The sequence below is a fragment of the Hemicordylus capensis genome, chromosome 6, assembly GCF_027244095.1.
Source record: "Hemicordylus capensis ecotype Gifberg chromosome 6, rHemCap1.1.pri, whole genome shotgun sequence".
NCBI classification, from domain to species: domain Eukaryota; kingdom Metazoa; phylum Chordata; class Lepidosauria; order Squamata; family Cordylidae; genus Hemicordylus; species Hemicordylus capensis.
The window spans coordinates 63,907,538-63,924,830 of record NC_069662.1 but is presented as its reverse complement, the minus strand read 5'-3'; the positions used below and the strand labels follow the sequence as shown (position 1 = coordinate 63,924,830).

The 17,293-nt window shown below is 44.0% G+C and overlaps 1 protein-coding gene across 17 annotated transcripts in view; it reads right to left on the bottom strand.

The window, feature by feature from the left end:
* Positions 1–17,293, bottom strand: part of EPHA5 (EPH receptor A5) — a 381,695-nt gene that overhangs the window by 136,122 nt on the left and 228,280 nt on the right. For 12 of the 17 annotated variants that reach the window (XR_008309586.1, XM_053260106.1, XM_053260107.1 and 9 more), the window contains 2 exons: positions 16,676–16,831; positions 1,563–1,898 (listed from right to left, as the gene is read on the bottom strand). The exons of 2 other annotated variants lie outside the window; for them this stretch is intronic. Coding sequence is in view for 14 of the 15 variants with exons in the window: in XM_053260106.1 (XP_053116081.1) it covers positions 1,563–1,898; positions 16,676–16,831 (492 nt within the window). In the remaining variant the exon portion in view is untranslated. The remainder of the gene's footprint in view (positions 1–1,562; positions 1,899–16,675; positions 16,832–17,293) is intronic. 3 more of the 17 variants (XM_053260115.1, XM_053260116.1, XM_053260110.1) reach the window with 2 other exon arrangements.

Below are 17,293 nucleotides of genomic sequence, written 5' to 3'. Positions count from 1 at the left end.
CCCCACACAACAGTATAACCTGGAGCTGATCATCGGTCTTGTAAAAAAAAAAAAAAAGCCACTCTTGTATTTCCTGCACCTGTGTATTACCTGCAGATATCTATGGAGAGAGATGGTATTCCTGTCCTGCTACGGCCTTCCTCCCTAGACTCTGGGAGGGAGATAGTAGAGCAGGAGGCAAATGAGTGAACATATTCCAGGGACTGAGGTGCTGGGGTTGAGGAGGCATGCAGGCAAGTGGGGCGAGGCAGCACAGGACAGGACCAGTGTTCCCTCTAAGGAGTGTGCATGTATGCACACTCACATTGCTTGATCTCCGCTCAGTTAATTTTAGATCCCGCTCAGTTTAAATCAGGAGGGTCCCACTCTGAATGCATGTGCGCACACACTGCCTTGATACTGCCACTCAGAACAAAACTCATTCTGCACAGATGAAAAAAACCAGAGAGAACTCTGGACGGGACTGGTGGCTCCCAGTCGACTTGCAGACTCAGAAGCATATCAGCTCTGGCATCTGGATTGCTACAGCTCTTGGAACAGGAAAGTTGCCAGGAAGAGGCAAGTGGGAAGAGCTGTGGTGCCGTTCTCTAGGAAAGAAGTCTGCAGTGCCAGGGATGGTCAGCCGGGCAATTCCCTTCCCCTCCCAACCCTCACACCCAAGGAAAAATAATGTTAAAATATTTCTGTATAACCTTCACCCTCTTTGTTCCCTTCATGGGAAACAAAAAAATGTATAACCCGTGGGTTATAAAAGCAAAAATATGGGTAAACTCATGACCTTGGATTAGAACTCATGCCTGGTAATACATAACTTACTCTGGATTTATTTTCAACAAGTTTCCAAATCATAAACATTTCCCCCATCATATTTTCAATCACATTCCTGACAACCAAAGTTAAAATATACAACCCGCCCAAAAGCTAGCATGCTGGATACAGAACTGTACTTGGTGCCTATTCTGCACAAAAGAGTGTATTCGATCTTCTTGTTTTCTTTTCAAATTACCTTTTAAAAACACTGCCTACATTGGAAAAAATGTAATGTTAAGTTTAATCAAAATTAATTTAATTTTAAACTTAATTATATCTACATTTAATCATTTTTATACCAACAAGGGCTAATAACTGCATGTTTTCCCCAATTTGACAAAGAACAAGAAATATTCTGTATAAACAACTCCAGGGTCTCAAGGGCAGCTTGAGGGGTGAGGAAGGCCCCCAGACAAGTAGTTTGGGTTTGCTCCCCATCTGTCCCCAATTTCTGTTTCAGAAATCTAATATGTGGGACATAGCTCGCCCACCCATAAATCCCCACCTCCACCAATTTCTTTTCTGGTACCATCACTGCAAAGTCTGTTATATGAACTCCTGAGCAGGTTCATTCTCACAATGCACGACCTAATAAATTCATTTGAGGGAACAAACAAACAACAAATTCACCAATGAAAGCAAGTTGTAGGACTTTAAGCAAACTATTTACTTTGCTGGATGTCCCACCACAACAAGCTGTCATAGCCAAATCACTCCCCAAACCTAATTATCCCATCTGCAATTGCACTTACCTGCCTGGTTTGTGGTTACATTGACTGACACAAATTGTCGTGCAGCTGGACTCTGGTCAGACACACCATTCACAGCCTCAATTTCAAAGGTATAATTTGTGTGAGCAAGCAGGTCCGCCATCATCACAGAGGTGTTCCTCAGGCCGCTTTGTTGTGGAAGATACCTCACATGAGTGCCACAAGCCTCACAGAGACTTGAGTGCAAGTTGCACTTCTTACATGCAATATAATAAGACACATCTTTCCTTCCACCAGTATCAGCAGGAGGAATCCATTCCAGAAAGACACTAGTCTCGTTAACATTTGAGATGGCACTTCGAGGAGCAGAAGGGGGTCCTGGCATGTAAAGTAAAGCAAAAGAAACACATGGTAAAAATCAAATTCAAAGTCCCAGCCCACTGCCTAATATTTCTAAGAGACATGACATGACTCAGCCACTGGACTCCTGTGAATGTGACACAGCATCCAAACTCACCTTAGATTGACTCATAGGACAGTAGCTTGCAGTCTGTCTCCAAAGAGCCTGAAAATCCTACTACAGAAGCTCACTAACCATTTGAGATTATCTGTTTCTCAAGGACAGGGGTGGGTCACCAGCATGTTTTAAGCAAGAGTGCACACTCAAGATCTCTAAGTTAAGTCATATCTAATCTGTGTTAAGTGATCTGGAGTATGGACTCTACTGCATTTGTATATTTTCTTCATTTAGCAGAAGGCTATTTCTACTATGAATCAGTAGTAGTAGTAGTAGTAGTAGTTCTTGCTTATCAATGTAAAAAAACTTTGCTGGATTACACCAATATCTGCCTGGTCTAGCATTCTTTATGAGAAAAAGAAAACTGTTTTCCATGGAATTCTAAATGTGAGGGGCAAGGTTCTAGAGGGCTCATTGATCATAGATACCCAACTAGGGATGTGCAAGCCAGCTCAGGTTTGGATTGGCTTGCACTTGAATTGGCTGGACCAGGTCCGGTTTGGGGCCGATTCAGGGACAGACCTGGGTCATGATCCAGCCAAGCAAATGGCCAGTACGCATGTGCAGTGGCCTCCAAAATGTCCACTGGCAGTGCACAGAGGCCCAGAATGGGCCAGAAACAGCCTGAAATGGGCCATTTGAGATGGGGGAGGCTGGGAGGGGGAGGGAAGATCTCAAGAGAGCTAAAGCCCTGCAGTGGTGGTAAGTCCACCATTTTGTTTGCAAAAAAAAAAAAAAAAAAAAAAAAAAAATCAACCCCACCCCCTCACACAAACTGGTCCCAAATCGGTTCAGACTCAAATCAGACCGGGTCCAGCTCTAGTGTGCACAGAACCGAACTGGACCCAGTTTGTTTTGAGTCTGGTTCTACTCGAACCAAACCAGGTTTTCCAGTTTTGTGCACAACCCTAAACCCAACCATAAATCTGGAATGAAACTTAACTATACCTAATTGAATAAACAATATGAATTATATTTACTGGTTATATTTTGCAATATATATGATGCCTCTGCGTGCCTCCAGATTCTGTATTGTATGAAGAAACTCACCTGCAGCTAAAAGGTTTGCAGATTACAGGGCAGAGAGTGTGTTGGGCTAGGGTCTAGTTCTCCCTTCCACTCAAAAGCCAAGGCTGGTGCTTAACGCAACTAATAATATCGAAGTCAGAAAGCACTGAAGCTCACCTGAAGGAACAGGCCGAAGGGTGATAAAGTTTCCAGGGGATAATGTTGGGGCCTAGTCCTCTCCCACTAAGGACTGCTGCTTGTCTCAACTAATAGCCTAAGCCAAAGAAGAACTCCAGCTCATCCGTAGGGAATTCAAGGGGGAAATGCAGCTTGTAAACTGCAGGAAAATTTGAGGGTATAATCAGCCTTCGCTAGATTAACTACTTGGTCAGTCTGGACAACTACCATCTGAAAATGCTGGTTGACATATGAAAAAGAACAAGCTAGCTCACATCTCCTATGCCAGACAGCACACTGTTCCATCCCTACATAGTAGCATGAGAGGGGAAATGTCCAGACTGTCCCAATTACACTGCTATTATTTTAAAATTGAAGTTAAGTTGCACAATTTGGGGTAGATCTTAATATTCAGCGCCTCACATGGGTATGTGGGGACAGAACCGTGCATTGGGTGGGAGGGAGATGTGCATGCACATGCTCAGCCTTGTGATTGGGTGGGCTGCACTGTTCCCTCTAAGGCATGCACACATACACACACTCACAAGTTTTTTGATGTCTGCACAGTTCAATTTAGATCCCGCTCAGGTTGAATCAGGAAGGCCCCATTCTGAATATATGTGCACACACAGTGGTACTGCCACCCAGAACAAAACTAATTCCACACAGAGATGAAAAAAATTAGAGGGACCACTGGTGGGCTGGTCAGACAGTATCATCCCAACTGGCCCACTGAGTGTTTAGGCTTCTTATTTGACTCTGAAAGCCTCTATATCTATATCTATATCTGACTCTGAAAGCCTTGAACAAAATGTATGAACAGTGTACTGATATTATATAAGAATAAAAATAGTAAACTTATTGGTAACATTACGTTTATTGACTATACTTTGGTCAATTCATATGTGCTTTTCAACTTCTGCTCCTCATAACTTAATCCTTTCCCCACTAATTCATTAAAAATCTGACACACTTGTTTAGCCGTGATTCTGAGCTTTAAAATGCTCATTCTAGCATGAATACTGCAAAAGGAAAGCTTTGGGAAACTACAGTAAGAAGTACTACAGTAAACTACAGTTTTGGGGGTTGAGTGAAAACATGACAGAATGCAATTTTACCTCTCCACCCATATTATACAGGCACTCACATGCCTATGTAACTAGAAAAGATCTTGTGTGTGTAGCCTCTATACTCTTTTCCAACAAGATATGAAAGGAACAGGTTCTGGACTAATCATCTATGGACATAAAGGGTGCTTACATCATTATGAGGGTATTTTATGGGGTCTTTTTGACCCCTGGTGCTGAACATGCATAGTAGTTTCAGTTAGTATGCAGTGCAATGGTGTTGATATTCCCATATCTGTATTAGTAAAAGGAGCACTTGTAGACAATATTGCAAGGGGATGGTGGATGAAATACCACAGGGCACTTAACCTCACTAAAGTTGATCCTGACCTAGAAGATGTAGAACACTGAACTCAAAGTTTTATTAATCCCACCCCGCTTCTCAAATGGGGTACAACAAGCCCTGATGTTGACAGAGGGGTAAAAAAAAAATCCCAACAAAATGATGTCATATCAGATATTCAGCCTACATATTACTTACATACACACATTGATTGATTGATTGATTGATTGATTGTTAAATTTATATACCGCCTTTCATTAAAAACAATCCCAAGGTGGTTTACAAAAGCTAAAAAACATATAATAAAAATAACAGTTAAAAGTATTACACTAAAAATATGAAAACAAATCTGATTTAAAATATATAAAATACAAACATAAAAACTGTACACAGATAAAATCACACAGAAGCAGCAATAAAACAATCATGTGAAGGCCTGGATAAAAAGCCAAGATTTAACAAGTTTTCTAAAAACTGTGATGAAGTCTGAAGAGCGAATGACCACTGGGAGAACATTCCAAAGTCTGGGGGCAGCAATAGAGAAGGCCCTGTCCTGCGTGCACAACAACCAAGCCTCCCTCATTGTCGGCACCTGGAGCAGAGCCCCCTCAGATGATCTCGTCAAGTGGGCAGCAACCCTTGGGAGCAGGTGGTCTCCCAGGCCCATACCATTAAGGGCTTTATAGGTCAAAACCAGCACCTTGAATTGGACCCGGAAAAAAATCCTTCCCTTAATCCCTCCAACCTGGACAACTATAGACCTGTATCTAACCTTCATTTTTTGGGCAAGGTGATAGAGCTGGTAACCAGTGCAGCTCTTTCAAAATAGGTATGATATGATCACACTGGGCAGCTCCAGATAGAACCCTAGCTGCCGCATTTTTTACAAGCTGTAGTTTCTGGATATTCTTCAAGAGCAGCCCCACGTAGAGCACGTTACAGTAATCCAGCCATGATGTGACTAAGGCATGGGTAACTGTGGCCAGATCTGCCTTCTTGAGAAAACGACGCAGCTGGCGCACTAGCCAAAGCCATGCAAAGGCACCCCTGGCCACTGCCTCCACCTGAGCTTCCAAAAGCAGAGCCGGGTCCAGTAATACCCACAAGCTGCATACTTGCTCCCTCAAGGGGAGTGCAACCCCATCTAGAACAGGTAGAATCTCCTCATCCCAAATGGCTCTCCTACTGACCAACATTACCTCCGTCTTCTCTGGATTCAGTCTCAGTTTATTAGCCCACATCCAGCCCATCATGGCCTCCAATCCCCAATTCAGGACATCCACCACCTCCCGAGGATCAGGTGACAAGGAGAGATAGAGCTGAGTGTCATCTGCATATTGCTGACAGCTCAGTCCAAGTCTCTGGATGACCTCTCCCAGAGGCTTCATGTAGGTGTTAAACAGCATGGGGGGACAAAACCGAACCCTGCAGAACCCCACAGACCAATGGCCATGGGGCCGAGCAGAAGTCCCCCAGCACCACCTTCTGGACCCTCCCCCCAAAGAACCACTCCAGCACAGTACCTCCAATTCCCATACCCAAGAGGCAGTCCAGAAGGATACCATGGTCGATGGTCTCAAATGCCGCCGAGAGGTCCTGCAGAACTAACAGGGATGCATTCCCCCTGTCTAGTTCCAAGCGAAGGTCATCCACTAAAGTGACCAAGGCAGTTTCAGTCCCATATCCAGGGCAGAACCCAGATTGAAAAAGGTCCAGATAATCCATATCATCCAAGACCCTCTGCAGCTGGGACGCCACCACACACTCTATCACCTTGCCCAAAAAGGGCAGGTTAGAGACTGGTCTATAGTTGTTCAGGTTGGAGGAATCAAAGGAGGGCTTTTTTAATAATGGTCTCACCATTGCCTCCTTGAGGCATGATGGCATCTTGCCCTCCCTTAATGAGGCATTGATAATCACCTCCAACCATCTACCTGCCCCCTCCCTGGCAGCTTTTATTAGCCATGAAGGACAAGGGTCAAGAATGCATGATGTCGCCTACACACTGCACAGGATCTTGTCCACATTCTCAGGTTCCACCAACTGAAAATAATCCAATACAACAGGACCAGATGGTACCAGAGGTATGTCTGCCAGAACTGCCAAAACTATGGAGTCCAGGTCAGCACAGATGCAAGCGACTTTATCTGCAAAGTGACAAGCAAACTGATCACAATGGGCTGTAGATTATTCCTCCCCCATTACCTGGGGATATGTGTAGAGCAATGTTTTTGCCACACGAAACAGCTCCATTGGTCTGCACTGAGCAGATGCAATGGAGGCGGAGAAAAAACATTTTTTCACCGCCCCCACTGCCACAGAGTAGTCCCTAAAATGGGCTCTAGCCCGTGTTCGGTCAGATTCAGCACAACTCTTCCTCCAGCATCGTACCAGCTGTCGTCCAAGTTGTTTCATTGCCTAAGCTCCGAGGAAAACCAAAGAGCTGAATAGGCTCCACCAAGCTGGAAAGGGCGTTTAGGAGCAACCTTGTCAACAGACCGGGTCATCTCTCCATTCCAGAGATCAATCATGGCCTCGCCAGGGGCACCAGTTCTGGACACTGGAAACTCCCCGAGAGCCATCTGGAATCCAAGCGGATCCATAAGCCTCCAGCGGTGCACCATTCTACTTGGTCCACCACCCCTGCAGAGGGCAGACGGAGCAGTCAAACTAAACCCCACCAGATGATGATCTGTCCATGACAAGGGAGTTATCTCAAACTCCCCCACCTCCAGGTCATTTATTCCCTGGTCAGTAAAAACCAGATCCAGAGTGTGTCCTGCCATGTGGGTAGGGCCTGATACCAATTGAGACAGGCCCATGGTTGCCATGGAGGCCATGAAATCCTGAGCCGAACCTACTAGGGGGGCCTCAGCATGGACATTTAAATCTCCCAGAACAATAAGTTTGGGAGAACCCAAAGCCACCTCCGAGACCACCCCCGCCAGCTCAGGCAGGGAGACTGAAGTGCAGCGGGGTGGTCGGTACACCAACAGAATCCCCAGCCTATCTAAGAGGCCCACCTTCAAGGACAAACAGTTGAAATTCTGAGATTGCCTGACCGGGCACCTGGAAATGGGGAGGATCTCTTGATAGATTACTGCAACACCCCCTCCCTGACCCTCCAGGCGGGGCTGCTGTATGCTCAGGAAACCTGGAGGGCAGAGCTGAGAGAGACAATATCACCCAGTGATATTGGTTGGTAGTAGGTTCAGGATGCAGTCAAAGCACCACAACCCAAATTTTCAGAATCCATAGATATTTAACTGCCAGAAGATGTTACAATGATTAGCCACATTCACAGAGCATAGATTTATCATATGAGGTAGGGCACCCACCAAATGTCCAGGGGACACAGCCCACATTTTCATCAAACTAATTTTGGTAGGGAAGAAAGAACAGAAGTAGTCAATTTCTAAAACCATCCCTCAACATTCATCTCAGTGTATCATCTTTCCATATCCTGCTTCCTTGAATGACTTCACTAGTACCTCCACTGCCTCCCAATTGCCACATCCCCCAGACCTGAGCACCCCACTGCAGTTCCATTATCTAATCCTCCTCATACTACTGTTTGCTCTAACATTTAAAAACACACACACAAAAAAAACCAGTTCCTATCTTGCCAGTCCTGCTTGCTTAAATATTTCTATTATCACCACAATCAACTGGATTAAATGGCTATGTGGGCAAATAAGGCTGAGTACTGCAAGGACAAAGAAGGAAAAGGAAAATGGCCCTAGGCAGCAGCTGCCATCAATGAAACAAAAGTATGCTGAAAAGTATGTGTGAATGTTGGAGAGGTAAGAGCGGTTTGTTTGGATAAAATGTCCAGCTGCATTTAGTGTTCTAATGTTGAGGTCAATACCAAACCACAAAAGATAGAGACATACTATTTCTGCAGGTAGGTTCCAGACCTTGCCGAGACCACCAAAAAATGCAAACCCCAGGAAAATTCATTACTTTCCCAGAAAACTGAACAAACTCTCCCATTGGAAACAAAGGGGAATGAGACCTCCAAAAAGAATACAGTCACAGAAACTTCCTGGAGGCTGGTTTGCAAATTGCAAGCCCTTTACAGTATTTATAGTACACTGAATGTCTGACATGAAACTCCCAGACCAAACCACAAAAGATAGATACACACTGTTTTTGAACCAGTTCAGTCAAACCTGCCGGCTGGTCCAGTCCATTTGACCAACTGGTAAATGATTCCCCTTTACAAGCAAAGGGGTAAGGGAATAATCTAACATACTCGGTGGGGGGTGGACGGCAAGGGTCAGAGGAGCCACCACTGCTCCACCCCACAGCTGGCACTGTGAGTAACTGTTTTTAACCATAATTAATGCACACTAGGGGGCTTCAAACGGGGCCCAAGCCAGTTTGACCAATTCGGCTTGATCTAGAACTGAGCTAGACCCAATTTGGTCAAGGTTGAACCTTTGAGTCAAGCTCGTTCGAGTGCAACCTGGCTCGCACACCCCTACTTTCAGTCTTCAGTGACAGGTTTAATGTTAACATGTTGTTTCATCCTTAACCTTGAATATATCCAGCCTCTGAACCTCACTAAGATACATGCCCATTCAATGTCTTTGTCCCTGCTCTGAACTCCAAAACCGTATCCTGAGAGCTTACCCTAAAGACTATGAAACTTGTTTTTCCTTCTCCTGTTTACACTGAATATTTATTATGCTTTATTCTGAAAATAGTACACTACTATTTAAAGTGTTTGAAGTCATTAGACTGGGGCAGGGTGTTTTGTTTCTTTTTACAGCAGCATCAGGGTCTTACCATTCTGCTGTGCAACTCCACATTAACATTGCCATTACCTTCATACAAGAACATGGGGGATCAAGTTATTTGGCATTAACTTAATGAGGTGCTTCACATGACACGTGTGAAGCATGGGAGAGCAGGCTTAGCCCGCTCTGCCTGCAGACGAACAGCTGCTCATAGCTGGGTGGCCGGATTGGCTGCCCACACAACTGCTGGCTCCATCACGGAGCTGACAGAGGCTGCGGGGATCAGGGGCCATGTGCCCCCTGGAAGTTCAAGGATGCCCCACACGAGCACACAGGGCATCCTGGAGATACCCCCGAGCCTGGGAGGCTGCTTGCAGCCCCCCAGCCGGGGGTCTACTCATCCGTCGCCGCACACTGCGGCGACACACGAGCAACAAAATGAGGTTAACAGAGCACTCACTCCGTTAACCTCATTTATGGGGAGGGTGGTTCCAGCGAGCCCGGTGGTTCCCATGACCAGTGGAAAGGAGCTAGGCTCCCTTAACCCGCTTTCCAGTGGTCGTGGGAATAGCTTCAATATCTTTAATTCAGGCAATACCACAAATAATTTGGAATTAGCTCAGAGCTATGGACACCAATTTTCTTGATGATGGCTAGCAGCATACAAGAAAGAACTAACTATTAGATGCATATATTGTACCAGGAATACTACTAAGTGACCTTTTATCACATCTTTTGTATGTTCACTAGCCAAAGGTATTTCTTACGTGTGCACTGATGGCTAGAAAATGCTTGCTAAAAATAACAATAATGGCTTTTGAGGGCTGGTGGCTAGTGGACACCTCCCACATCTGTTTGAATGGCAGCTAGGGAGAAACAGTTTAGCAGTTTGAATGGAAAATGTGAAAGAGACCAAAATCTGAACTTTGCAGGTGACTGGCAATAATGGGTAAAGAGGGGTGTGAGGAAAGAGTATACTGTTGTTTTGAAGGAACAGATGCTGTTTTAAAAGGCTGTCTTTCTATGTGTTCAACTTTATTCACAGAGAAACAGACATTACTAACCTACCACAAGTCTAACAGGCTCTTTTTGTCTTTGGAACCTGACCTTGCAAAAGGCCCTGGAATTTTCTACCACACAGAAAGTGTGGAGCGTGAAACAATATCAAGTTTAGTTTGTTTGTTTGCCATATATGCCTACCCAAATATAAACTTAAAACCATTCAGATGCAGAGTGATCTATGCAACAGATCTCTCCTGCAACTACTACTACCCTCTAATTTCTACTTAGCAATGTTGTAGATGGCCTGCAAGAACAACTAGAGAAAAAAGCAAGGCAGCAAAGATGGAGAGAAAAAAGTCATGTAGAAATAAATGGTGTGGAAATATTCTACTGCATTTCCCTGAATCCAAGATTAGACCCCCCCCTCCCGAAAGTTTTTTGATATTAGAAATCAGGAGATTCTTAAATTCAGAGTTTGTTTGTTTGTTTGTTTGTTTAATAGACTGCCTGACACCAAAAGCTCTAAGTGGTTCACAAAAATAAACACAAGAACAACAAAACAAACTGTTAGCAGGCATAAACAGGCATAATATGGTCTTTCCAAGATACCCGCTGCATTTTGAACCAACTGTAGATTCCAAACTACATTCAAAGGCAGCCCCTACATACAAAGGCAGCCGCATTGCAGTAGTCAAGCCTAGAAAGAAAGTGCACCCTGGTTCTGAGATCACTATCTTCAAGGAACGGACAGAGCTGTCGTATCAACCAAAGTTGATAGAAAGCAATCCTGGCCATAGCCTCAACCTGAGAAACCAGAGTGAGGCCTGGGTCTAGAAACACTCCTAAGCTACATACCTGTTCCTTCGGGGGGAGTGCAACGCCATCCAGAACAGGAAAATCTATCATGTCCCTTGAAGTATGACCCCTTACCATGAGTACCTTCATTTTGGATTCATCTTCAATTTATTATCTCTCATCCAGTCCATTACTGCCTGTAGGCAGGCATTTAGGAGGGCAATGCCATTTCCTGATTATGATGTCATGGAGAAGTAGATTTGGGTGTCATCAGCATATTGATAACACCCTGCTCCAAATCCTCTGATGTTCTCACCCAGCAGTTTCATGTAGATGTTAAAAAGCATTGGAGATAGGATGGAGCCCTTAGGGACACCATACAATAGCTCTCGTTTCAGAGAGCAACTGTCTCCGAGTGACACCATCTGAAATCTACTGGAGAGATAGGAACGGAACCACACAAAAGCAGTGCCACCTATTTCCAAATCCCTCACACGATTCAGAAAGATACCATGGTTGATAGTATCAAAAGCCGCATAAAGGTCCAAAAGAACCAACAGAGTCACACTCCCTCTGTCCATATCCTGGTACAGATCATCCATCAGGCCGACTAAGGCTTTCTCCACCCCATAGCCTACTCTAAAGCCAATTTGAAATGGATCTAGATAATCAGTATCTTCCGAAATTGTCTGGAGTTGATCAGCCACCACCCTCTCAATTACCTTGCCCACCCAATGGAGGTTGGAGACTGACCTATAATTATCCATCACCGAGGGCTCCAGGGCAGGCTTCATAAGCAAAGGTCTCACAATTGCCTCTTTCAAACATGGAGGCATCCTGCTCTCCCTCAGCGAGGCATGTATGATGTCAACTAGTCCATCTCTAACAGCCTCCCTGCTAGCTATGTTAGAGCCATGTTGGGCATGGGTCCAAAGAACAAGTGGTAGGCCAAATACTTCCAAGGAGCTTGTACACATTCTCAGGAGGCACAAATTGAAACTGATCCATTCAAATTGAGGTAGAGGAGTTACTGGACACCTCTGCAAATGACCCTGCCATACCCGTGGAGTACAAGTCCACTTGAATGCAAGAGATTTTATGCACAAAAAAGTTGTTAAAAGCATCACAGTGCAAGAGTAAAAAATCCAGATCTAAGTACACAGTGGAGGGAACATGAGTCAATCCCCTCACAACTCTGAACAACTCCCACTGGATGCAAACTTGCGGATGCAATACGTGCAGAACAGAATTGCTTCTTCGCTGCATGAATTGCCACAGAATAAGCCTTCAAATGGGCATTGTGCCGTGCCTTATCGGATTCAAGTCGAGTCTTCCTCCACTTCCACTCTAGTGTTCTCCCTTGTTGCTTCAGCTCCCATAGCTGTTCAGTATATCATGGAGCTAGTTTTGAAGCAGAACAGAGAAGGGGCTTTGGGGTGAGAGTGTCTGCTGCCCTGGTAAGCTCCCTATTCCAGGTCTCCACCAGGGCATCAACAAAATCAACTATAAAACCCCTGCTAACTTGGCAAAGAGGCACCTTTTAACGTGGTGATTCTCTTTATTTAGCAGGGGGAGAGTAACTGGCCCTATCCACCCCCAGCACAGTACTTCCAGTGGCTGTTACTGGTGATTATCTTATGTTTCTTTTTAGAATGTGAGCCTTTCGGGGACAGGGATCCATCTTATTTATTTATTATTTCTCTGTGTAATCTGCCCTGAGCCATTTTTGGAATGGCGGTATAGAAACTGAAGGAAGGAAGGAAGGAAGGAAGGAAGGAAGGAAGGAATAAAACCTTCCGGCAGAACCAACTCTAAAACCTTCCAAGGCTTCTTGGAATCCTATAGGATACACTAGCCTTCTTGGGCAGATGATCCTAATGGGTCCAGCACTCCTGAAATGGTGGGTTATGGCCATGAAACCAACCTTAACCAGATGGTGGTCAGTCAAAGACAATGGAGACACTCCAGGAGTCTCCACCCATGGAACACCACCCTGATCCGAGCAAAACACTAAATCGGGAGTGTTACCAGCAGTGTGTATTGGCCCCGTGACCAATTGGAATAGGACCATAGTTGTCATGGTCACTATGAACTCTCAAGTTGCACCAGACAAGTCTGCCCTGAAGTGAACATTGAAGTCACCCAACACCAAAAGCCTGGGTGACTCCAACACCAACTCTGCAACCAGCTATCAGCTCAGTTAGGGACTCCATTGGGCAACAGGGTGCTTGGTACACCAATAGAATCCCCAGTCTATCCCTAGTTCCCAGGCCAAGATACACACACTCAATATGGTCCAATCATCTCATAGGAATTTTGGTAAGGGAGATGTTATTCTGATGGATCACAGCCATCCCATACCCACACCCCCTTCCCCTAACCTGCTTCATCACAGAGTACCTAGCAGGGAGGAGCTGAACCCATATTGGGCCACTAGCCTCTCCCAACCAGTTATACAAGCCAAGTCGGCTCCCTCATCCACAATTTTGAACTGACCTGGCATTGCAAAGGAGCAAGGTCAGGTTCTGAGGGTTGATGAAACTACACACTGAGGCCTGAGAGGTGACAGGACAGCCAGAAAGGGAAGCAGCTATTAAATTTCAGGTCTCCCTTTCCCTGTAATGGCCTGCTGACCTGCTATCACCACTACTGTGATAGCTGCTCCAGAAACCCTAGAAGCACCCACACCTGTACCAGAGTTCTGACACATAGCTTGTAAATATCTATGTTCCTTTTGAGTAAATATAAGCATAACCTATATTTTAAACTCGACTTTTAAAGGGGGCCGTCTTAAACTCAGAGTCGACTTCAATTTGGGTAAATATGGGTACAAAATTTGTACATACAAATTGCATTGGGCAATAAGAGAGAAAAGAGGCAGGCGAGACTCCCTCAGGTGAGAGATGAGGAGTGGGAATTATGGTGCAAGCATCTGGTATTTCAGCAGGATCGCAGAACTCACCTGAACTAAGGGGGCTGAACTAGGACTCAGTGCAGTCTGAGATTAACTAAGGAATTTTTCCACGGTGTCCTTAGCAAAAGTTCCACATTTCCTTTTGTAGAAACAATATACCACAATCTTATTTTTAAACAGCCTATTTTGTAGGGTAAAACTAGATGTAATGATGACAGCTACATTTGCTGTCCATGTTAATGCCCTTTTCACATATAAAGAAGGGAGGTGTCAATTTTAGCATCCAAATGTTTTGTGGATAAGGGGAACTGATCCTGCCACCCAAGGTGGATTTGATTTAAATAAAATCGATTTAAATCACTAGTCAATAAGACTAGATTTAAATCATGGGTTTTGGTTTTTTTTTTACATAAAGACTCATTCTTGCTGGTATAATCTTAATATTTACAATGAAAGTTTCATTTTTGGTCCTCTTCTAGATAGAAAATTTTCCCAAAATATCTTACAGAAACCTCTGGAAGAGCATGACATTGTGAATGGATTAATGGAATTCATTTACCAAAAAAATTAAACATTGCATATATACAGCCTCATGCTACATAATTAAAAACTAATCCTTATTGCATGATGAATACCTTTGGACTATAATGTATCTTAAACAGAAAACTATCTTTAGACAGATATTTTTCTCAGAAAGCATTTCATTTAAAAAATCCAATTTAAATTTTAGAAAATCCTATTTAAATAAAAAATCTGATTTAAATTTTTAAAAAATCCTATTTTTTTGTTTTTTTAAATCACTGATTTTTATCCACCCTGCTGCCACCATCTCTTGCCTTACTTTCTCCTGATTCATTATTGTGTAAACTTCCTTTCCTCCCCATCCAACTCTGATACCAGAAGTGAATCTGTCAGAGAGCATGGGAGAAAATGTTCCTGGGGTGATAGAATGCAAGGAGGTAAGGTGGAGGGAAATTCTGCTTCTCTCCCACACACTCCTTTTGATGTCAATATTAGATCCCCACATTTTAGATGAGAACAAGCCAGGCCATTATGTTTGGTTTGATCCTTAGCAAACTCTCTCTCTCTCTCTCTCTCTCTCTCTCTCTCTCTCTCACACACACACACACACACACACACACACCTACCTCTCTGTCAGTGGCTTGGAAACATTTTTCAGAATATGTCTCAATTTTGCTTCATTTACAACACTAGAACACAGCCAGCAGGAAAACAACACTGTAATCCAAACTGTGGTCAAAATTAAATTATACAGTAGCTCATTGGTGAAGCACATTCTTTGCATGCTCAAAATCCCAGGTTCAGTCTCTGCCATCTATAGTGAAAAGGGTTTTTTTAGGTTGCAGGACAATGAAAGGAGAGCTGGTCTTGTGGTAGCAAGCATGACTTGTCCCCTTAGCTAAGCAGGGTCCGCCCTGGTTGCATATGAAAGGGAGACTAGAAGTGTAAGCACTGTAAGGTATTCCCCTCAGGGGATGGAGCTGCTCTGGGAAGAGCAGAAGGTTCCAGGTTCCCTCCCTGGCTTCTCCAAGACTGGGCTGAGAGAGATTCCTGCCTGCAACCTTGGAGAAGCCACTGCCTGTCTGTGAAGACAATACTGAGCTAGATAGACCAATGGTCTGACTCAGTATATGGCAGCTTCCTATGTTCCTATGAAAGACCACTACCGAGGACACTGGGGAGCCACTGCCAGTGAGTGTACACAGTAATGGTCAGACTCAGTGTAAGGCAGCTCCACATTCCTTCATTCATTCATTCTTTAAAATATTTATACCCTGCCCCTCCAGTATACTACTGCTTGGGGCAGCTCACAACATTAATACAATAGATACAATATAAATGAAAAATATAATAAAAATATAAAATTAAATACGTTAAAAGACCAAGCTAAAAATCACATTTAAAATTACAAATTGTAAAGTTTCAAATTAAAAGTTATTAGTAAAAAGCTAAAAGCTAAGAACTAAAAAAAGAAAAATAACCTACCAGATATTAGCAGCAGATAAAACCTCTCTTTAAACCTCTCTTTAAAGCCTCTAAAGTTATAAAGCCTCTCTTTAAAAAATGTGTCTTTAATTGTTGTTTTTTTAAACACTGAGAGATCATTATGAAGCTCTTCTAGGAGGGCATTCCAAAACAGAGAGGCCACAACCGAAAAGGCCCTGTCTCTAGTACCCACCAATTGGATGTTAGTGGTGGGGCCATGGATACTGACTGTAGGGCACTGCAGGTTCATATGGGTAAATGCAGTCTGATAGGTATCCTGGCCCCAAACCATGTAGGACTTTAAAGCTCAAGTCTGGCACCTTGAATCTAACCCGGAAGAGGACTTGTAAGTAGTGAAGCGACTTGCACCAAAGAGCATCCTTGCAGCAGTATTCTGAACCAGCTGAAGCTTCTGAACCATCTTCAGGGGCACTTATATTGTGCTGCAGAAGTCCAGTCTGGATGTCATCAAAGCATGAGTGACTGAGGTCAGGTCCAACTTCTCCATCTTCATAATTATATATAATTGGTCTCACTTATCAAACACATGACACTTCAATTAATTAAATGAAAATAAACTCACTTGTACAGGCCATTGTGGGTGGATCAGATTCCTTTCGGAAATAGAGCTCTTCACAAATGCAGGTAGTTGATGCTTCTTCATGTGTGTAACTGTGTGGGGGACATTTGGTGCACGTCTGACTCTGGGGCGAATCTTTAAAGAATCCTGGCCGACACGCTGCAAGAGAGGAACCAAAGTGTAAGGATCTTCCCCCCCACCATTGTCAATATCCTCTTGCAGGCCTTGGCAATACTTCTGCCATCAGCCCCACCTTATAACTGAATTCACATGTGTAACTATGACAAAGTTCACAAGCCATGTAGAAATAGACACAACCCTGGCAAGTTGAATGAATGAGCTCCCTGCCCAGTATAAGGGATTCTCATTTTGCAAAGCAAAAGAGAGAGCTTAGGCTGTTGTAATGGAAACCCTCAAGACTTTGCATTAACAACTTGTCATGGGGAGGTGCCTTCTAGTTGTTGAGGCTGGAGACAGAAGGTAGTCACCTTGAAAAGTTAAGGAGGTATGCTCAAGGCAGTTTCCTGTAGTGCCCGCACTCACCCCACTACTGTCTCGAGTCAAACAGGTTTTACATGTTTTTGTAGGGCTTCCAAAGCCTGCAATACCTATGAGTCAAGA